Genomic DNA, 23,334 nt, shown 5'->3' with positions numbered 1-23,334 from the left:
ATAATCCGCTTTGGCGATACATCTGCCCGGACGCGCGTTGACAATCCACCTAAAACACGCGCCGGGATCTCACATACGGACCCGAAGGAACAAATACTATACTGTTGTTGTTCACGAGGAGATATAAAAATTATTAGTAAGTATATACCAATGAAATTAAAAGACAATCCATTGATGTTCATGGGAAAATGTAATAAATACTATCAAATACGAGGGAAAATATAATAAATACAGAATACACAAGTCTCGTGTCCAGAAGTCAAGGTAGAATCAGGAGTGGAAAAGTACAAGTAGAATGACTCCAGTCTGAGTACAAAGGTCAATCCAGATTCTTTGTTCGTTTTCTCTCTATTTATTCCCCCTTTTTTAATTGCCGCACAGCCAGAAGGGAAATCCCCTCGAGTATTGCTGCAGAATTGAGAATGAGCTAATTCTTACACTGTTTATTATCTTGATAATGTTTGTTTGTTCTTTATAAATCGCGAATGAGGGGATTCCGCACATTTCTCTTACTACTTACGTATATATTTCGTCAAAGTAGCTATATTTACCGTATATTTTCAATTGTCAATGTCAGTCCACTATGACGTCAAAATTGAATTTTCATGACGTCATGACTTAACAAAAGTCATGTTATAAACACGGGCCTTGTCTTGAACTTGTTTGTGGTGATCTTTGAGTTTTAATTTCCTATTTGTATTGTTTCAATCAATATTCAATACCATCCTGTGAGTATAGATACTTATTATCGATGTTTTTCGGACCGGATCACGGTCATTTCTAGAATCCTGCCAAGGAATCGGACCGGAGTCCGACCAGAGCTTTTAAAAAACAGGTTTAGAGTACGACCAGACAATTTGTCGATCCGCTCCGCACTAATTCCTGCTACTACACCCGCTTTCGAACCAGACTGTTGATTACGTAATAATAATAGTGTGCAGTGTGCAGATATTAATTCAGTACGGCTGGTGCGAGACAAGGTTATTGTAAAAGCTACGACTAGTGGTACGTCGTAAGTCAAAAATTGTAAACCGTTTTAAATCCGCACACATCCACACAACGTTTAACTTTCATTTGCACTGCAATTATGTTCGTCCGCACAAGCGCGCATCATCCCACTGGTTGAAAAGCACTATAGGCTAAATAATTTAATATCACGCTACAGATTCAATATCATAATTACAGTTCCCTGGAAAGTTTAATTGTACTCGGAATGAGATTCGATCAGTTAATCACCAACTTCCCCATCGTTATCGATGACCAAGCTTAAGCCTCTACATGACACTGGGATTGATTGTAGGTCACTGCCATCGCTGCCAGCATATTGAACGACAAAGTGGTAGTGAGCCTTGTCGGTCACCTGGTTCTTATAGAATTTTGTTAACAGCTTGTAATTCAACAGCTTGTGCTCCGATAATGCTGACGTTTTGTCGTGAATTGATTTAGCAGGGTCAGCGACCTTTACATACCGATCACATACTCCATCAGTGGTTCTCCAGCGCTGGTCCACAGACCGGTGCCAGATACATCAGAATTTCATATCTCACCTTCAAAATGCAAGAAGCTGGACTCGTGTCCACTAATCAGAGGGACAAAAACATCAGGTTATAAATTGATTCAGAAGTGTGGAGCGTATTCTTTGTATGGTGTAGCAATAGAGAGTTCTTGGTCTATATTTGACGTACGTCGCCATGGGTTAAGTATTATACGAAACTGTTTGAAAATAGCCTACAATGCGTCTCGGAAAGTTATATGCGAAAGCTACGGATAATTTTAAACAAACTTTGTTAAATTCCGACAGTGGGATAAACCAAAATTTGGCAGTATAATACAAGGTATAGCAAATAGCAAAGTCTAATTTATTTTAAAGGATACCGAAATATCAAAATCATAGTTTGGTATTCGTTAACAGGACTTCCCGAGCTTGCAGAAACTTCAATAGGACAATATATCAGTGACGTGCGGTCCAATGAGGCAGGTGAGGCGATGATTATATTGATGTTACACATCGATGTTCATATATAACTAAATTGGAACATTTTTTTCACCAAACATCATCAATTTGCATCATTATTATTCAAAAATACAGCGCGAAATGAGAGGTGAGGCACAGTTGAGGCGCGGGCGGGTCGTGCCTCACCTGCAACAATGCAATTCATCATAAATAGCTCGGAATTCTTAATAACTGGAATCAATGAAATGCTATAGTCATACTGATTCCGAAAATCAGGGTTGTAATGACTCGAGTCATGACTCGACTCGAGTCCGACTCGAGTCACGATTTTCTGATGACTCGACTTGACTCGAGTCGTTTTCGCAAAATTAAGAAATGACTCGACTCGACTCGAGTCAATTTTTGTATTGACTCGACTTGGACTCGAGTCATTGCGTAAGACTCGAACCAAGTCATATGACTCGAGACTCAGACTTCGAAGACCGACGATTCATTGTAATTTCGAAGAATAGTAAAGTTGCCACGCTATTGGGATCTCGATTATTGGTACTGGTACTTGAAAATGCGACCAGGAACTGCTAAAAGTGAGGAAAATTAGTATATTATAAATGCGAACCATTCGATATCATCAAACGGAGTTATAAAATGTGGGTTTAACAAGACATGGCAGGAATCCGAGCAGTCAACACAATGACTTGGACTCGACTCGAGTCATAATACCGTGACTCGGACTCGAGCCTATTTTCGCTGACTTGGACTCGGACTTGACTCGGTGGTGAAATGAAAATGACTCGACTTGACTCGAGTCAAAACTATAAAACTGAGATTGACTTGTGACTCGGTGCCTTGTGACTTGGATACAGCCCTGCCGAAAATCTAAATATTAACAGTGTCAAAGCACCAGAACCCCCAAAAATCGCCAAGGAAGGTGACCTTCGTCTTTATTACAGACGATGCCATCGTAGAGAAACAATGGCTAGGTGAGGCACAAACGAATCTGCTTCATGCACTATTCGCTAACAATTGGACAATCGAAACCGAGTGAAACGCGCTACCGATTTCGGAATCCAACAGCCTTTTAGGAATTATATAAGATTGAAGCGACGGCCAATGCGTAATGCGAAGCCAATACATTTTATTACTTATTATGTAGCTGTTATGTATTTTGCACCCATAGCTACGTTAAATTGTGGTATGTGATAGCTATTTGCATAGGCTGCATTGTCGTTGTTTGTGTCCTTTATGCTGTGTTCGACTGCAATCCCTTTAACCCAGGGCCGGCCAACCCGTGGCCCGCGAGACAGTTTTGAGTGGCCCGCGAGGTAATTTCCAAAATTAGTAATATTATCAAAAATGGATTGCACAGATTGTGAACTTGCAAGGCCAACCAAAAATTTGATTAGTCTGGCCGCAACTCTTGAGATTTGATGAATAAAATATCAGTTCCGACGCATTGGCAGATCCATGAGCCATTCACATTTTGGTAGATCTTCGTACACTACAATAAAGCAGAATAGTTTGCGATAGATTAATCATATGTAAAAATTTAATACACGCTTCGCGCAACATGTTGTCACTCGATTTCTTGCTTTTTATATTGTTACCCCTTTGTGAAAATGAAAGAACGCCTAATGTATCAGATGGAGTGTAACTATATTCGCGATTCCGAGACAAAGTGTCATTCAACATATGCGACCTTGCGTTTGCGCTTGCAGAAAGACCGTCGACTATGAAACCTAGGCCCAAAATGATCGACGCATGTTGGTCAAAGCTTCCGATATCGATATGTCCATGCGCCGAATAGTCCATTCCTTGCAAACTGAGCCCAGCGATATACAGCAGGCCCGCAATATAGTCAAGTGACAATATTATTGACCTATGAACTTCGAAAAAATTTCGCGCTTCGCGCTGCTAGTGGCCCGCGCAATAGTTCGTCAATCAAATGTGACCCTTTGCCTGAAAAAGTTGGCCACCCCTGCTTTAACCGTTAATTGTGGTATGTGTTTGTGATAGCAATACTTACAAAGCCTGCGTTGTTGTTTGTGGTAGTGATGCCACTAGTGTATTTTGACTTGACCTAGTGCATTTTCTTTCGAAATTCAGCAAATCTAGTGTTTTTTTACTGAATAAAATTTGTAACTGAGGATGCTTTTTCGTGTTCTTCGAATAATTTATACCGGAAGGCCTACTTGAAAAGATAGTAATTATTATTTGTCTAAACATGCCCATTTGGCACGATAGCGAGGAATGTGAAATTGCAACGGCTACCAGTGTGCAAAGAAAATGCTCTCTATACCCGCTGCTGTTGTTATTCACATTTCAAGTCTCTTTACGTGCGTGTTGTTCTTTTGTATGTGGGGGGAAGGGGGCGTGCCTCACCAGCCATGAACCTCACCGCACGTCACTGCAATGTATAGTATAAAAATGCAACATTAGATGAAGCTTTCATCACTGCAACGAAGTTTCATGCATTTTTGTAAATAAATGTAGGTCAATTTTGGTGTTTAACTTTTCACGGGTATGCAACATTTGTTATTATGTTTTACCGGTTCGCGAGGTCAAAAACGTTGATCATCACTGTACTACATCATAGACTACCAAAGACTGGTTCTCAACATCTCGTAGCGATCCCACATCTTATTTCTAGAAACTGGGGTCACCCTGGTATAATGACAAAACAACTTTAAAAATCATAGCCCACAGTGCGGCTGATGCTGTCGAAGCTAACGTACGACGCATAGAGTGTCATGAGTAAATCACAAATGGAAGATATGCGACTTATAACATAAGTTTATCACACGGCTGCTTCCTGCTGTTTCGCACATTTATTGAACATCGTCGGCGGTTGCCAGTGAGCACTAATGCGATACGGTCTCTGGCGATAGCCAAAATTAACCCGCACAACAAGAGGGTGAATTTTCAAGATCAATTAACCTGCTGTCTCAACTTTATTTTCACACTGCAAAAAATTCAATATAATGTACGAAAATTTGTGGTTGAGATTTGGGCATGTAAAAAGGGCACACTGGAATATTATGGGGGTTTGGTATCGCCGTTATCGACGAAAAGAAATCGTAGCAACCAAGTAAGGATTGTTATTGTTGTTTGTGGTATATGATGTTTTTACGGTAATGGTCATGTGCACCAGGCCGATATTATTTTTTTGATCCCATAGCTGCCTACTCGTAGCACGGCTTGTAGCAGGCTTTTGTAAGACACAGCTGGCGCGGATGTGACGATGTAAGGATGTAAGTGCTCGATAGTGAACACAATCTCGTGATGTTTGCTTTCTTTAAGACAGGATGTTCTGGTCATTGCTACACCATGCATGCGATTCGTCATTCCAATGAAAAGGATTATCAAATACAAATATATCAAAGCACTGATGCAGCTATTAATGGGGGTCGTACTGCGAGGCGAAATTATGCGTATAATCGGATAGTCACAGGCACGATTTGAACATTCACAACTAAATTCGAGCAGTTGTCAGTCTGCCTTAAATTGTAATTACCTTATATCTCCAACTAATAAATTGGACCTGTGCACCGAGCAGCAACAACACTGTACGGACACAGTACGAGTGGACTACGTTTTTCTGCTCTCGATTTTGTTGTGGACTAGGGATTGAGAACGCTGCATGAATTGCGAATGAACTCAGACTGATTTTTGTAAATTATATGCGTAATGTTTTCTTGGGGGACGGGCGCAAAGCGAAAAGAAAATTTTCCCGATGAAATAATGTATCCTTCATGTTGATTGGCGAAATATTTCTTCATTTGTGATTATGCCATTTTTTCTATATCCCTACTTTCGGACCAATTCGTATATTCAATTTCCATGTTGACGGCCGCTGATACATGCGTATGGAATTACGTGTTAATAACGGCTGCAAGTTGGCAACCGTTTCCCAAAAATGCATGTAGGATTTTAAACCCAGGTATATTGAACTTTAAGTATGCTTTATCCTGCTTGTTCTCCTGGATCTTAATCCTCATACTCCTTGTCACGAGAAAATTAATCGTGATCATCCATCATCCGCATATAATGGAGACGTATCCGATTCGGTAATTCCGACATTTTCGAAGACATGTCGCCATTAGCGACAGGCGTTATATTTATGTCCACATAAATGCACAGAATACAAACATAGATTCATATCCACGTCCCGCATGCAGATCAAATCATCTGCTAATAAATATGGCTTGAAACATTCAACTGTATAGTAATATATTACAAACCGACTGAGAGTAACTTAAAAATACATTTGCATCTTCTTGCGGATGAACTTCAGATGCAGAAAATCAGCATGGTAAGGTGCACGTCCTCTGAGATTTCAAAATGAAACCAACTTCGTCACAGAACGGATCATCAACGGTAGTGAGGCATTTTCTATAAGAAAATTATTATATTGATTGGTAGTTGAGATGGAATATATTGACGGGACCTCAGTGGGTTCAAATAAACACTGTGAATAATATTGTTAAGTATCGGACCTTCCATGGTCAGGGTTTCTTGGTTTTGGTCGCGAAGGATATGAACGTGCGTCGCGACCGCAACAGAGTGGTATTTTATTATGTATGTAATATCAGCTAAATTTCATTCAACAGAATTTTTTTCGCGCTTCGCACGATCTCCCGCGTTTAGATTATGTATATGCAAAGTCATTGTGTTGGGTACCCTAGTCTATTAGCAAAACGATAATATGGTTTTAGCATTAAGATGTGCCGATCTTTGAATTGCACAAATCAGTTTGATGCTACGATAATCTACGTCTGACATTGACTTCTCTGGAAATCCCTAACTTGGTACACAGGTATTTCCCGGCCGACCCTTTCTGCGCCTGGGCGCTAGCGGACATGACGTTTTGATGAACATGGGCAAAGTGCGGTGCTAAACTAAATCGGTGGTGATACAACCTTGACCCAAAATGACATTGATATGTCAACTGGTCGGCAACATATAGTCCCGTTCTTGTAATCTAAGCGCCGCCGTACAAATTTGGCCCGCAAGGAAAGTAATTCACCCCAATTGGTAATTGCGTACGTCACACATGTTTCTTGAGCTGCGTTACGTACAACTGGTTGTATGCCCCTGCTCAATTTCATATATACCCAGGCCGTGTTATTTTTGGCATATGCCAAAACTGCCAAAAATAACTTATTTTTGGCATTTTTCGATTTTTATTTTTGGCAGTTTTGGCATCGTCCTCTAAATAGATAGTTTCAGCCTCGAATTAGTCACATAAACGCTTAATTTGGGCTAGTTTGTCAAAAGACACCACAAAATGTGCAGCATCTACGTATAATCAGTGCCTACAAACAACAAGAAGAAGAACAAACCTAACGATTTCATAGGTTAATCATATCAAACGAAACCACGAAATGTGCAGTATTCATCGGAATCGGTGCCAATAAGCAAAAATAAAGAAAGAAAAGCCTAACAAACACGCTCAACAGCTAATTGTTACAGCTGTTGAATAGACTTAAATCGTTTGCACTGTAACAGTGCTTCCAAACTCAGGTCAGCTAAGTTTCTCCTAAATTAATTTCTCGCCCAGCGAATCTGGGAAATGTCGGCTTCAACAGTAGCCGTTGAGGGAAAGAATGTTGCCAGTCATCCACAAAAGGTTTTCAGAGCTTCAAAATCTTTGGAGGGCCGAACCGGCTTCCATGCATCATGAAAAGAGATCACTTCGCGAGGGCCATCGATCTCATCGCGGAAAGAATTTTCTCCCGATCCTTTTCCAGGAGTTTCCTGTGTTATCTCTTAACACATTCTATTTAGTAGCCCGGCTATCATTTCTCCTTCAGTCTACCGATATGTTTTCGGAGGACTTTTGTCACTTCAGGTGGCTTTAATATTACCAACTCGCATGGAAGAGTTCTGGGAAGGTTAGCTGGTTTAAGAACATTGACGCAACAAGACTGTCTGGCAAAACGAGACTATCCAACTCAGAAATAGCCAGACAGTTTGTTGCGTCACAATGTTAAACTCGATCATAATGCAAAAATCGTGGTTGATTTTGGGGGTTCCAGTTCCATGAGCAGAATATAATTTATACTTTAATAATCAGCACTGCGGCAGCTTCTCATTGATACCCGTTTTATCAAATTTAGCGCTCGGCAAGCCGGTCAAAAATGGTCGTAAAATTGCCTTTGTACAAATGGAAAGTATGACGTAAACCAAATGCAGTCAGCCGTTCAATCTCGCTGTGCCCACACCATTTAGGACACCATGCTTTCACCCCTGATGAGTGGGCTGAACCCAGATTAAGAAACCTGCCTTTCACAAACGCTCTTCTCGCTGGTAACGCGGTTCTGTTAACACAACACCATGAACGAAATACACTGTTTGGCAGGCAGTGTTATTTTTGGCATATGTCAAAAATTGCTTGTTTTTGGCATTTTCAAAATTTTATTTTTGGCAGTTTTGGCATCTGGCTCCTGAAATGCCAAAAATAACACGGTCTGTATATACCCGTAAAGGCGTATCGGACTGACAATAAAAATGCATTATTTCGATGTATAGGGCTTGGGTCGAGAGATGCCAATAAAACTCAGATTTAGGCTGCGGTCTAAAAAGTTTAAGAACCATTGTTTCAGGTGTTAGCAGTATCGCTACTGGTACTGTCGATGAAGTGACTGTCTTATGATATACACTAAAATGGACCAATAACTGTAGGTCACTATCCTCACCTTTGTCGTGTGCTTATCCCTTTATCCAATCCACAAGGGCCTTTGCATTCCGACCACCTACTCCAACTGCCATCGTCATTCAAATCCTCAATCACGTTGTCGGTTGATTCGTCAACGGATTGCATCGTTTCATTTCCAGGTAAATCAGGAACAGTTTCAAGTTCGTCGGAGGTGCTGATTGATTCGCATACCACTTTGCAGGGATTTATTTGAACGCTGTCCTTGCAATTGGTTTGTCGCACAGGCTGAAATAGTGAATAGTATGGAAATAGCAGGATTATTATTGCTCCTCACTTTCTTAGCATGTTTTATTATAATGCTACTTCCCCCATCAGATATCATGAATATCAAACTTGAATAATATAAACATATTGCAAGAAACCCGAATATTTTCGGCCGACACTCGTGGTAATTGCCACTAAACAGTAGACATTTATAAAGAACTTTGAGTATTAACAGTCATATCACCTATTATGACGCACACGCATGAAATTTCGAATAATCGAGATGACCTTTAGCTTAATATGGTATTTTTATATTATGCACGAACTCCTTCTGTTGGGATCCGAAGAGGTCAGTAACGAAGTACTTTTCCTAGATTTTACCTACTTGAACTACTTTCTCAATAGATTATGATGTAAGACTGCTTCTACTTCTACTTGACAGTTTTCAATTTCTTGGGCAAAACTATAGGCCTAGAACACCTACTTTTTACTTACTTGTAAATCGCTTCTGACACTTCTACTAGAATATATTAACGGCGTTACTTCTACTTCTACTTAGTACTTGAAACAAACTAGGTTGGCGTATTTTGATAAAAGCCGATTCCAAGGAACACAAATGAAAGAGTGAACGGCCTCTCCCGTCAAGGTGAAATCTGTCGCTTCGATGATATTTTGCGCAAACAAAATTATCCGACAAATATTGGCCGATGACAACAGTTTATTTCGCGACTGTGATACGACTGTTGATACACAGATCTTTTGTATTCTCTACTAGTTGCTGGCGTTTACTTCTGACGGGTGTCAGCCGAAACCTTTCGGGTTAAGTTCAATATGAATATATCTTGCAATTTTATAGTGATGTTACCCCAAGAGTCTCATCTAATGTTTAGCTCTATATGAGTATGTTAAGCGTACACAACATTACAATGCAAATACCGACACTGATCATAATCGACAACATCAATATCCACATTCCACTCAAATAATACAGCTCTTACCGTGTTGTCATCCAAGTATATGAAACAGGCCCTTTGCCTAGTAGTTGTTCCATCACCGGTGCAATTCGAAGCACCGCTGCGACACTGCGTCCATTCAGACCAGGCACCGTAGACAAAATTGTTTGATGGGGTATCAACTTTATTTGCGATTAAAGACTGTTGACTCGGAGAGACTGGCGGAAGGGTTTCAAGCTGGTTATCGAATGGAAGTGGTACCAGTCCTTGGAGCGGATTTGGGGACAGCTTGTTCATGGGTGTGGACACAGTAGCCATGCTGATTGGCGAAGGAGCTGGATGAATATCAAAATATGAAGCGCTTAAGTGAAACGTTTGTTGAGGCCAAAAATTGACAATTAGCTTCATATTCGTACAAATTGTGATGATCAGCTTTCGTAAATCAGACATTGTACCGAAGTAGAATTCCTATTTTTAACAAGTTATGTGGAATTTCGCATCACCCTTTGAAACCAATGGTTAGCGAAGTATTAAGCTACTTCAAAAACGCCTATAAGATGCAATCATATATATCCAACGGTCGTATGCAGCCATGTCACACCGGTTCTATGGAACCGTCCAACGACGTTAAAATGAGATAGATTAACCAACCGATTAACATTGCTAGTTATTATCAATCACTTTTTGTATCAGAACTGGCTGAAGCATTTGAATTTAGCGAAAGAACCCGATCCATAATTTGAATTTCACCACGACTCGTATCCCAAAGCATTTGGGAATATATAGTAGCCTATATACATATAATATATAATACAATGCCTAGGCCTACAAAATTCCTCATATGCCAAGATACTCGGCTCACTGCACTGAAATTATTACCTTGGCACGCCTCGGTATTGCATACGTTTATTTCTTCGGATTTCCCCTGGCACCCGCCATTTGCCGACATACACAATCTCATTCGTATCATATTGCCACCGCCGCATTTACGATCGCATATCGACCAAGTGCTCCACGGCGCATACTGATGTTCTTTCTGAGGAGTTCCACTACCTATCTGCCCCCTCGTCGTATGCAGGGGTTGCTTTGAGTGAGACCGGGTACCTGTGTTCATCGGGAATGGCTTCATAGGAACGGTGTGGAAAGGATTAATGGGAGTGGGTGTTGGTGGCACGTTGTTGGTAAACGGGGGAATCAGCGCGTTCGGTAAAGCTGACGGATTGTCGAGCTCTCGCAAAAGAGTCTCCATGAGTGCATTCAACTCTTCCTTTGTTTCTGGTTTCTCTGAACTTGGCATGGAAAGCCCTCTCCTCATATTATCAGGTCCCGTCATGCCGCCGCTTTGTGCCTGGCCTGGAAATATACGACATTTGATTACGATATGAACGCCAATAAAATATCAACATGTAACGTCACTTAAGTAACTCTGATTGCAGTCATCTTTGCAATAACAGGTTATAAGCATCTAATTTTTGTTTAATAAACAGCCACAGCAACAACAGATATCGTGTAATCTATATTTATGCGCAATCATTATTTCGGGGCAGCGTGAGATCATATCCCTGATAACTGGTTCGATGGAAGGCTGATGAATATCAGTGTCTGTCTAGAATAAAGATCACGAAGCTATAAATAGGGTTGCATTTAAAAGAAACGGCATTTTAAAACACTTTCAAACAAATGCCTTTAAAAAAATCAAATGTTGTATAATTGTGCCAATATTGTTTAAATACTTTCAGAAAACATGTAGTATGAGCCTACGGAGGATTTGCGCCCAATAAGTCGACGCATACAATATGGAGTGGCTCTAACTCTGGAAATCGACGTCACTTCCACAGTTATAGCATATAGGTATAGATCATTGGTACGGAATGGGTGTTCTGATGAAGATTACCGCCGACAGTAAAAATGCTGGATAACGATGTAGTCCTTGTTCACGATATTTTTGGTATGTTAATGACAGTGGTCGGAAGCTCTTTTCGTCGATGGAGACATATTTACCCGATATTTTCAATGACATTGTCAATCTACTGTGACGTCACAATTAGATATTTGTGACGCTCTGGTTAAAAAATAAATAAAAAGCATGTTTTAACAATCGCCATGTTTTAAACATCTTTGTTTTAAATTGATTTTTGTTTAAAATGCAACCCTAGCTATACCAAGGACGAGGAAGTGTGGGGGTACGTTCTACACCTGCAACATCAATGTGTTGCCTGCCGAGGTCCGGCCGAGATGGGATCAGCTAACCGTCGACATTTCACAAATCGTGATAAAGAATATCATCCTGGTGCAAAATTACAGCTGTCGTGAAAATACAAAGTTTCCCAAAAAACAACAACCCGCTACGTGTCATTTCTTATCTCAATGAATCCGTGTCTGGTCTCCCCGACGCCATCGTTTGACCATATAGTGTCCTAAATATAGCTTTCCTTATAACATGCATTGTAGTAGAAAATTTATTAAACTCGAAGACACAGCGAGATTGAACGGCTCACTGCATTCAAATTACCCCATACTTCCCGTTTGGCCAGAGGCAATTTTACGGATATTTTTGACCGACTTGGCGAGCGCTAAATTTTATAACACGGATATCAATGGAAAGCTGCTGCTATACTGATTACGAAAATATAAATTTTTTTCCCCATGGCCCTGGAATCCCCCAAAATCAGCGACGAGTTTTGCATTGTGAAGGAATTTGGCATTGCGTAAAGTGTTTTGAAATTCCATTGTCCATTATTATGTCACCAATTATGGTATCAGATTGAGAATTTTATACTGATATGGAAATAAGTCAAGTCATCATAGCGAATTACCTACAGGGCTGAGTGATTCGATTCTGAATCATGTAATATGCTTCCGGTCGAGTCGAGTAATCGAGTATCACTCATTATGACGTCATAACAGAATTAATATGTCAAAGTCCAAATATTTAACTTTTATGCGACCACAAAGAATATAATGCCTGTTATCCATCACATTAAATATACTTTGGTATTTTTCGACCATACCGATTTTATTTCACATGGTGAAAATGCTGTGGAATGATCATGACTTCAGAAATGTGCTAGTGCTAGTACCGTTTGTACTTTGTACGATATGTTTCGTATGCTACGATACGGTCAACCAAGGTTTCAAGACTTCAACAGTGAGAATTGGGATTCTCGTTGATAAATTAACTTTCAGTGGCGACAAGGAGCGTATAATTTCAGTGCTCGGAAAAATCGTCTTACTCAACTCGAATCTTTAAAATTAATACTCGATTAAGATTCGAGTACTCGAATCATTGTGCCCAGACCTAGTAGTAAGCCATCAAGTTCAATATGTATCTACAATTCTTAGCTATCTGCGTCTTCCCTTCATTAAGGACAGAAACAACGCCCGACGTTTTCAGGGGCGGTATTGTCGCATTGTATCGATCCATTATCACAAGGGTGAAGGGTCTATTGTGATGTTACCTGTGTTCACCAGCCTACATCACAGTATATCTGTGATTACAAGTAATTGTTACAAAATTTGACCTCCGTCTCATTTCGACACATATATTCTTCAAATGTTCATCCCATCCAGGGCCGTAACAGCACTTCGCCAGGCCCCCCCCAAAACTTTGGGATTGGGCCCCCTATATGATGATAAACCGAACTTCTGGGGGGCTTCGCCCCCCAGACCCCCCTCACGCTGTATCCTGTACGCCGTTAACCACTACTTATCATCTTACATGGGGCTCCGTTCACTGGGCACGCTTTTCTCGCCTAAACGCGCGAGGCGCGAAAAAATTATGTAATTCTTGATTGAATCGGTAAATATGATCGGGAATTGTATACGTATTGCTATCAATTTTTACCCTCTCTATGCGCACCTAATCAGATTCACAGGTAGAGCTGAGTGAGCCTTGTTTAAATAGGTAGGACCCCACAATAATACTTAAACATCTTCGGGCGTATACCCATTGACAGGAACGAAACAGCACTTTGTCAGGCCCCTAAAAAATCTTGGGTCTTGGGCTCCCATAGGGTGATAAACCGACCCCCAATGACGTTTGCTTTGCGACGAAATTAGTCGTACTGTTTAGTGAGCCAGCGCCAAGCGCGAAATTTTTCGATAATTCATGATAAAATCGGTCAATAAGATCGGGAATTGCATATATATTGCTATCAATTTCTTGTCCTTTCTGCTCACGTAATCAGATTTACCGGCAGAGCTGAGTGAGGTGTCTTGGAAACTGTAGGGCCCGTTGGTATGACTCCGTAACATAATGTTATTTCGTGACCTCCTGTCTGCTATATCAAAAAATATAAAATCGCCCAAACGTAGACTACTAAACTAAAAGACACACACGATTTCAAATTGTATTTCTTCACTGGTATATAATTTTCCCCTGCGGGATGGTATTTGTCTTGTGAGGTTCAGATTGCCAAGACAGGAACATTCGGCGCCAGTCATTTAGGCGCCTTTGTACAATTAAACCTACATGTATTTTGTATATATAACGAAGTTTTCGGTCAGCATAAGGGCCGTCCTTTTCGGCCAAGGTTTTCTCACTGCCGATCGTTCTAGCACATTTCTTGGAGTCGCATGTTACATGGCCTAAAACTTTTTATGTCTTGGTACATCATGGCGCGATAATCACTAACGCCGATATGCCTATTTCCATAAATCTTGCTTTTTTTTTTGAAGGGGGGGGGGCAAGAGTACTCCAAAATCAAGATATGTGGCAACTTGAAATCGCGCCGCTGCGCGAAAAATTTTTCAAAAAGTTGCATAAATTTTCAAAAAATACTCTATAATTTATGCTAATGCACGAAATAATTTTGGGCCCACTTCGAGCTCGGGCCCCCCCCAATTGGGGGGTTTGGGGTGCGGCAGTTACGGTGCTGATCCCATCTTACGCCTACTAAATGATAGGTGTTTGTATTCGCCTGCATTGGAAAAGTTTGATCTTCCTCTCACCTATAACCGACAGATGACAAGGTCCGAGCTTGCATTTTTCAAGCTGCCGAGATGGTCCTTCACATGGGATAGACAACTGATTGTGCCGGATGCAGGATCGAACCCGCGTCCTAAACGCGGCCACGCCACAAGTTTTATCGCAAGGCGTCCACGCACTCCACTGACTGTACGTGGGTTTTGGCAAAGGAGTAGGGTCAGATCTCTTCACCTGTTAAAAGCATATATGGGGTTGCTGAAACTTTTGAGATATTACCAGAGGTGTTCAAAGTATAGCCTGCGTTGGTGCTGGAGTAGAATTAGAAATAACGTCTTACATTTCTAATCATCAATCACCGATACAAGTATTGACTTCTAAGATATGTCGCGTGGTCGCAAACTTTATGCAGTGAATCTGAGATATCAAAAGAATGCGCTGTGCATTTCAACGACTGTCATAAAATCCCCAAAGATATATTCACAAATATATTCGGTTACGGGTATATAGAGGATATTTTGCCTAGCTGAACTGAAAGTGACGCAAAAATCTCTCTACAATACTTCTACTATATAGATTCCGCATTGAGAAAATTAGGTAGTTTTACAGAAAAATTGTCACGTTAACTTCTAAGTATTCTAAAAACTTTAACAATAGAGTAAGTAGGCGAAACCTACTGGAATACTCCTAAAAATTAGAACTTCATCCTTACTGACCACCTCTGGATGTGACTCATGTATAATATCTTCTTACCTCTTTCTTGTGGTAGCAAGCGATTGCTTTGCAGCAACCCCTTGCAGCATGGGTCAGGTCCGGGAAATTTCCTATCCGCGTGAAAGTGTACGGACAGTAAGGAATTGGATTTGTCGCCACCCGTCTTGAGAGAAGTTCATTGACAAAAGCCTGGTCATTATTGGAATGACTATGTTGGTATTGCGTGGGAGACGGTCTAGTGTAAGTCGGACTAGGTCCGCGTGTTTTGGTATATTGAGTATCTTGCCGGTGATGATTTTGGTAGGTTTCGTGAGGCGGGTATTGTTGATAATTGTATCCATCGTTAGTGGGTGGTTTGTGAGCATGCCCGTTATGTTGCTGACCGCGATTCCTCTGCATATTCGAAAGCATACTCATCAGCATAAGATTATTGCTGCTGTCCTTCGATCCCCCCTTTTTATTCATCAGATTCATCAGAAGCATGTTGGTAGCCATGTTATTTTTTCCGTTTCCGTTACCTTGTAGCATTGCGTATTTCATCATGTCCGACATATCGTTATCTCCTGTCTTGTTCCCTAGGAGCATGGTTAACAGAAGCGGGTTGACACCTTGACCTTCCTTTTGAGATAGACCATAAGGCATCATGCCCAGTTGCATGAGCTTACTCATATCCATTCCCTTGCCACTTTCTTTGGATTGCATTAGATAATATAACATATTTGGATTCATGCCTTGCGGGAGGCCAGTGTTAGATTTGCCCTGATTAAATAGTCCGACCATGTAGGCGTCCATCATGGAATTCACGTCAGGATTGAGGCTTCGCCCTCCCCCGTAACTGCTTGGAGTAGACCCGCCATTGTTTAGGAACAATTGTAAGATGCCACCATCTAGCCCGGTAGGATTTCCTGGAATCTGGGGAATCTGCGGGAAAGGATTATTTCCGTACGAGGACATTTGACCAAATGGATTGTTACCAGCAGGTGGCATCATATGCATAAAAGGGTTTTTACCCAGTGTTGGCATATGCATTGAAGGAACGTTTTGGCCGTTTCCCATGATTTGCTGCATCAACTGGTTCACATCGGAAGATTCTACTGATTCTTGGTTGGTGGCCGCTATCGCAGACATCATATTGACCAAGTCCGGAGTTATCGGAGATAACCCACTCATCGGATTGAATGCAGGCTGTGCCTTTGGTGGCGTGTAGTAGTTGGGAGTGGCAGTGTGGTAGTTGGATTGATGTCCTCGTACAGCTTGACTTTGGTGGCTGTAAGATATGAACCCGTGCGTGGATAGTGTGGCCTCAATTGCACTCTTGTCCGAGCAACACTCTGACGGACACGACAACACGGAATATGGATCAGATGTCAGTCTATGGCAGGAGAGCCTATCGTACGATGGGTGAGTCTGAAATGGCTGTGAAATTAGAACACTCGTTAACATTGATTTCCGATGCATAATAATTTTCTAGGTCACGTTACATTAGCTGTACATTGCCCGTGTTCGGGAACGGTAGAGTAGAGATCGGGGTAGGATCCGGCGGTTTTAAGGCCATTAAAAACGTGACTGTGAGGGTAGACGCATGTCCCGTGGCGAGTGTAGCAACAATCCTTTAGCCGACATTCTGATTCGGTGATGTCTGCAAAATATTTATTCACAATATAAGGCAGTAGCCATTGGTCAATGACAGCAAGTTTCAATCTTGCGCCGTGTCGTTTGATGACATCGCAAATAAGTCGATGTGTTTAGTCAAGGTATTGAGGTATTGGTAGATCGTATTGGTTACATTTGTATAACGTTCAACGAACTTCGTGGGGTAATTAACCAATGAGTTAAACACAAAAACAACAAACTGCTATCCTGTGGTTTGAGCGTGCATAATTTCACTGCCTACCGTGCCATCCACAAGTCTTCCTATCCGAGGCTATTGCGGAGCATCCTTGCATATTGTTGAGACTAGCTGGCCTCATCAGCTCTTCATGAAATAAATCCAACACAACACCGGAATACCACGCGCTCCACGGTCTCACGAGCCCGATCACGTTCCTGAAAACTTACAACTGTGATGAACCAAATTTATTTCGTAATATTCCTATTGTCAAAAGTACTGACTTGAATGAAGCGGATGAAGGGCCGTGGTAACAGGCTGGAGCGCCGCCCATGAATTCACTTCCGTAGGTGAATTGGTACTGATACAAGGAGAGATCGAAGCAGCACTCGGGGTTGGATAGACATTGTGTAGCGTTATTTTGAGAGCCGAAGCCTCCACACGTGACCCTGAAGTAATATTACGATTGGAAATCAACGAACACTGTCGTTCAGATAATATTATTGCCCGTGACTATAGCGGGGTGCATTTGAAAAATCAATATAAAACGAACATGTTTAAAACATGACCTTTGTTTAAATCATGTTTTGAATTTATTTAGCCATGATGCCACGAATCTTTAGTTGTGACATCACATAGGAATGACACTGACAATTGCAATTATCGTGTAAATATCACTCTTTTGACGAAAAAAGGTATCCATTGGTATGCACCATATTTACGGTCGGCGGTCATTATCATCTGAACATCTATTCCGTGCCAACAATTCATAGCTACGTGCTGAAACTGTTGAACAGACGAGGATTTCGAGGGTTCGTTCGCGTCGACTATATCGGGTACAGGCTCATACGACATGATTGTAAGAAAGTAGGTACACAATTATGGCATAATTATATAACTTTTGAAAAAAATTGCTTCAGTGATGAATTGGATAGAGGTATAAATATATCCTTCCCAAATTCTATTTAAAATTTGTCAATAATAAAAGGACCGGAAAAGCCTTCGACTTAAATATATGTATCCTTGCAATGGATGTTGTAAAGATAATAGAGTAGGAGTAGGTTGGCAAGGAAGTTTTTTTTCTGTTCGGGGTGCTAAAGTAGGTACTTGCATTTCTTATTCAAGTGATTGTATTTTTACACTACGCTCACTTCTGCGTCGTGGTGATTTAGACAAAAACTACTCAGTTTGGATTAATAAAGTATAAAGTAGTTTGTGGGTTGGTTTGCATCACGTTTACTAGTACGCTCGCCATAAACAACTGGGTGAAGTAGCCGCTGCATCACGGTAACTGAACTGAACATATTTTCAAATAGCACCTATTCGTAGTGTCATCAGACATTTTTCTTTCATCACGACGACGTATCTTGCTATTACTTATGTAGTAACCTCCAATCAATTGCTAAAAGTGCCCGACCCTTGTCCAAATATACTACTTGAATTTGCTTACTTGGGTAGGATACTTATAAGAGCTTCATATTCTACTCTACGTCAATACCCGAATATGGGTAGGACATATCCTACGAATGCCTAGTTCTTTTTGTGGTTTAGAAAACTTTGTTATCGTTACGTCGACTCTGCTCAACTACTCAAACTTACTACTTTACGACTACCGCTGTAAAATAGCTCATTGGTGCATAATTCCAGAATGTATCAGTTTTGGCTTACACAAAATGTTCTTCATCATTGAGCAATGTCTATAATGCCGTATTGATTCTTTATTCTATAATATGGCGTGGTTCCTGTTATCATCACAAAAGTTCTGTAGCCCGACACCAAATGTCCACAATGTGGAATGCATAGGAAGCTCGCAGCAAGAAATGTAGTTCGTATAATTTTATTAACTGTAGATATCGACGCTTTAAAGGTCAAGGAGGTAAGCGTGACACGAACCCGCAACTAACTAGTTTGCTCACGGGTTTATCATATTTGAGAATGCAAAAATATTAAAAAAAATTACCGATGCTACTTAAGTAGGAGCATTTTAACAATTTTATAATCAAATCAAATAGAACCATTTATTTATGATCAATGCCAAATTGAAACCGTACTCTAAGTAGAAACCACAGTTCGGCCATACCTCAATTCCATTTCATGACAATGTAAGCGCCCCTTTAGAGGATTATGATATATGCAAACATAGTGGATGGGCGCAATAGCGAAATTCCCACAAGCTCAAAGCGGACGTTTACTACAGGCTTCGAGTGTTCGCGAGTACGTTGTACTTCCGAACATCCGAGACTTTGGACAAAAATCCCGGGCCCATAATGTAACACTAAAATCACAGACGTATGGGATCGCTGGCGATTACCCCTGACGAGTATCAGCTGAAATTATTTGGGTTCACCTCAATAGGAACATATCACAGTTGATCCGCCGTTTATAGCGATTGTGCTCGGCAAGTCATCTGATATAGTGATGATTTGGAATTGCTGTAGTCCGGTAAATGATTATAACGGCATAGGCTTCAAATGATCATAGTTTTTCAACTGCTCTGTAGTTCATAGGGTTGTGTGTGAGTGTCTATTCGTAGCACATTTCGTAATCGGTTAAGGATTTTGTAAGACACCACTCATTTACCATCACTATGTTCCATTTGTCAGAGGAAACCAGGTTTTCAACAAAATCTCGAAGAAATGCGCCTTCGCCACTACATTATAACAACATATTACATGTATTACAAGATGCAACCGAGTATAATATATCCACCTTCGGCACATCGGAACGTTCAGCAGACACTGCGGGGATCTGGATTGATCGAACGGAGTCCGTCCGAAGCGCAGTCTTCTCTCATGCTCCTCCGCTCGCATTTTAATCTAAAACAAAGAAAGAGTCTCCATAGCTTTCAATTGTGTATCCGGTCAACATATGGTAAGCACGGGTCGTGAATGTTTGGATTGAAACCTGCGACTCGTCCGTGACGCACGAATTTACCGTACGAACCATTAGTGTGTGATTCCCCCGATAATATGTTCTTGTATAATCGGTCTACGATGAGGTCGTCAGTAACGAAATGCTTTTGCTTTTTCCGCGTACCCAAGTACATTTTGCCTGCAATCACTACTTGTTCAAGTAATTATGTCTTCAATATTTTAATTTTGCTTGAAAAGATTTTAGTCAAAATTACTTATTATGTATAATTTGGATTTTGGAAAGCCGAATTATATTCTTGTATATTTTGCGGTGAAATCACTTTTATGGGTGGAAATATCATGAGAACGTCGTGAAACAGCCCCCCCCCCCCCCCGTATAACGCTAAGTGAATGTATTTTCCATTACTTTTTATGTGAAGGGTTATTGGTCATTTTGTGTAAGTCGCGAAGATACATCTTGCAATTTAGAAAGTATGCAACGTCAGGTTAACTGTTAAAAGCATGGCAAGCCCTCGAACTTGGGTACATTTCATACCTTTCCTTATCTACTACCAGTTGAAGTAGTTATGATAAATCCTAGAAATTACAATTCTAGTTGTGGTTCTGTGGAAATCTATGTTGTTATATCCAACTCGACACTTTAGTGGCGACTCTGACTACCTTGAATGCCTCTGCATGTAGGCAAAGTCTATCCGCAATATGATATTCGTACAGTTAAACGAGAAATAAGAGTTGACCTGACGGTCTACCTGTCGGAATCGTTGTGCGAGCGCGTTCAAGACCATTACGAACGATGTCTTATCGCCACCATCAACCCCAATCTCTCTTGAAATGATTAAGTCGTCACTATGCGGTATATTATTTTCCTACCTGAACATTTCCATGTTGCGTTCCGAACATCTTAGCGGCATGAATCACCGCATATGCATTGTAGGGTTTCGCTGGAATAGATACTTCATCCAAAGCTTCTCCGAGAAGTCGAGCGGCCGCTCCAAAGTCTTTACCTAGAATCGACAGGCAAATATTGCATTAATGTCCTCCGTATCCAATCATAAGAAACTGCGTATGCTTTGTAAATAGGCTCGTATACGGGAAGGGCAACAAAAAGCTGATGCTTTCTTCCATTTCCATCTTGTAAAACATGACATGCAATGGTTGTTATTGTTATCTATGCGAAATAATGTTACTGAATACCCAGCCTACATAGCGTGCCTGCGTGAATTACCGATTCTGCAATGAGGCATGCTCGTGCGATCCCATGTGCATACTCCCCCGCCGTTGAATGTCATACACAGGTTTTGGTTGCTTTTCGATAGCGCGTTTCCACATGGCATAACAGGCAGAGCTTGGTTTTGGCGAGGAAATGCTGTAGCTTCTAAACGAGAAACAGGCTTTCAGAAATACAGAAATTAAATATTGCAACAAACAATATGTTCATATTGCCGATCGAAGCTGTTCGACTGACTCTCATCAGCAACGTACGTCAGTAAATGCGGTGAACCATCTCGAATTATAGAAATAAATTGGTCGTTGTGACGTAATAACGGCTAGCACACATAGCCGAATTTGTACCTGTTAGATCGAAACTGTGTGTTGTTATCTGCCTGTGTAGGCCTACTTGGTATTATTACGCCTCAATGACAAAATTTTTTTATCGGCGCCTTGGAAATTCATGCGTATAACGTACTTACGGAAGATAAAAGCGGAGAGGTGTAATATTAATGTCAGCAGTGACTTCGCCATTATCGGCATCATTGAAAAATATACGATGTCTGTATTTTTGTATTTGTTTCCTATTTTTCAGTAATTTATCTGTGCAGAAATGAAATGAGCATTTAAGAATAGCTTGCATGTCAAGTAAATGCGATTCAAGTTTATCTGACACATGATGCAGTAGGTAGAGTATTAACTTCGCTATGCCATTGTATATACGGCACGCGATTATCATTGATATATTCTGTCTGGTTGTACAACACACGCTGATCTCGGCCGTGGATTGCAAACTCAGGTATTGATTAATTTTCTAGCGTCGCGTAAGAGAAACCGGGCAATAATCTACTGTTAGATCTGTCTATGATCTGTATCTATCATTAGATTATGAAATGCATCGTACTTTTTGGCCTGTGAGCGCTTGCTGTATCAACTATACGTTCGAATCACTGACTATTTTTTATCGCGTAGGAAGTATATACATCATATTCTGCTCAAAAGTTGCGTCTATGATCGGTCGTGTTTACCTCGTCTTAGTATTAGTGGATATGAGCAAATCAGCCCGTATCTCGCCTTTTAGAATAGCGACTCCAAAGGAAGGAATCATGAGGAAATCATTACGGTGATAATAGCAGAGTTTATTACGCTCATGGAGGTATTCTGTGACATGGGTTGATGGCATAGTTCGCCTAAATTATTTAAACCAGGCTCCTAGTTTACATAATAGCGCATTTACGAATGAGGTAATGATTTGATTACGGCGAGACGAAATATTGACGAAAAACTGGGCATCAAAGTCAATTATAGTTATTTGATTGGCCACTCTTATGCCAGAAAAAAATTTACATTCACTCATTACCGATTTACATGTATTAAGGGCCACGAATTTGCGACACGATGTGAGCCGAATTGAGTTCACATTGCAACATGATTTAAGCGAAAATAACTCGCGATCGCCGAAACGAACAATCGCTGCTGTAAGTTCGACTCTAGTAATTACAATTAATACTTCGTGGCCGTCGCGACAATTGTAATCATACAAGCTAATCATTGAGTGACCGCATCCAGTCAATTAGCACGAATGATAAGGCATCCAGTAATTCATCTACCTTTCATACAATCGTACATTTACGTCACTTGTAATATTAAGAAGGATTTGCGATCAATAATGATTATCGGAGTAGTAGTAAACAATTGTAGACCTGCGCAATACGTACATTGTCAATCGTACAAGAAGTGGTACGCAGACCGAAATATTGTCGTGACTCATGTCTCCTCTCGGACGCATGTGACTAGTTCAGGTACATTAGGCTTATCGCCTAATCACAACCGCCCCTTGGGACATTGCTGACTTTGTGGGTTGCGAAAATACCCAGAATGGGGTATACGAAAAAGGTGTGGATTATTTTCCTCACTGCAAATTTCCTTTGATATCTCTGCTGGATCAGGATAATGTGTG

At 40.9% G+C, this 23,334-nt stretch overlaps 1 protein-coding gene across 1 annotated transcript; it reads right to left on the bottom strand.

Moving 5' to 3' along the window:
- Positions 1-6,030: 6,030 nt before the first annotated feature.
- Positions 6,031-22,116, bottom strand: LOC145437053 (uncharacterized). Its single transcript, XM_080314226.1, has 13 exons — positions 21,857-22,116; positions 21,391-21,540; positions 21,036-21,169; positions 20,002-20,108; positions 17,577-17,741; positions 17,359-17,510; positions 16,946-17,103; positions 15,504-16,880; positions 14,777-14,984; positions 10,706-11,179; positions 9,872-10,161; positions 8,650-8,894; positions 6,031-6,343 (listed from the first exon to the last, which is right to left on the bottom strand). Exons 1-13 carry the CDS (start codon positions 21,918-21,920, stop codon positions 6,256-6,258), a joined length of 3,612 nt encoding a protein of 1,203 aa, XP_080170352.1. The 5' UTR covers positions 21,921-22,116; the 3' UTR covers positions 6,031-6,255.
- Positions 22,117-23,334: the final 1,218 nt, after the last annotated feature.

Source organism: Botryllus schlosseri, chromosome 4 (genome assembly GCF_051294905.1).
Source record: "Botryllus schlosseri isolate E-star chromosome 4, Bs_hap1, whole genome shotgun sequence".
Lineage (NCBI taxonomy): Eukaryota > Metazoa > Chordata > Ascidiacea > Stolidobranchia > Styelidae > Botryllus > Botryllus schlosseri.
Note: the sequence above shows the minus strand (reverse complement) of the source record. Positions and strands in the feature narration are given on the sequence as shown.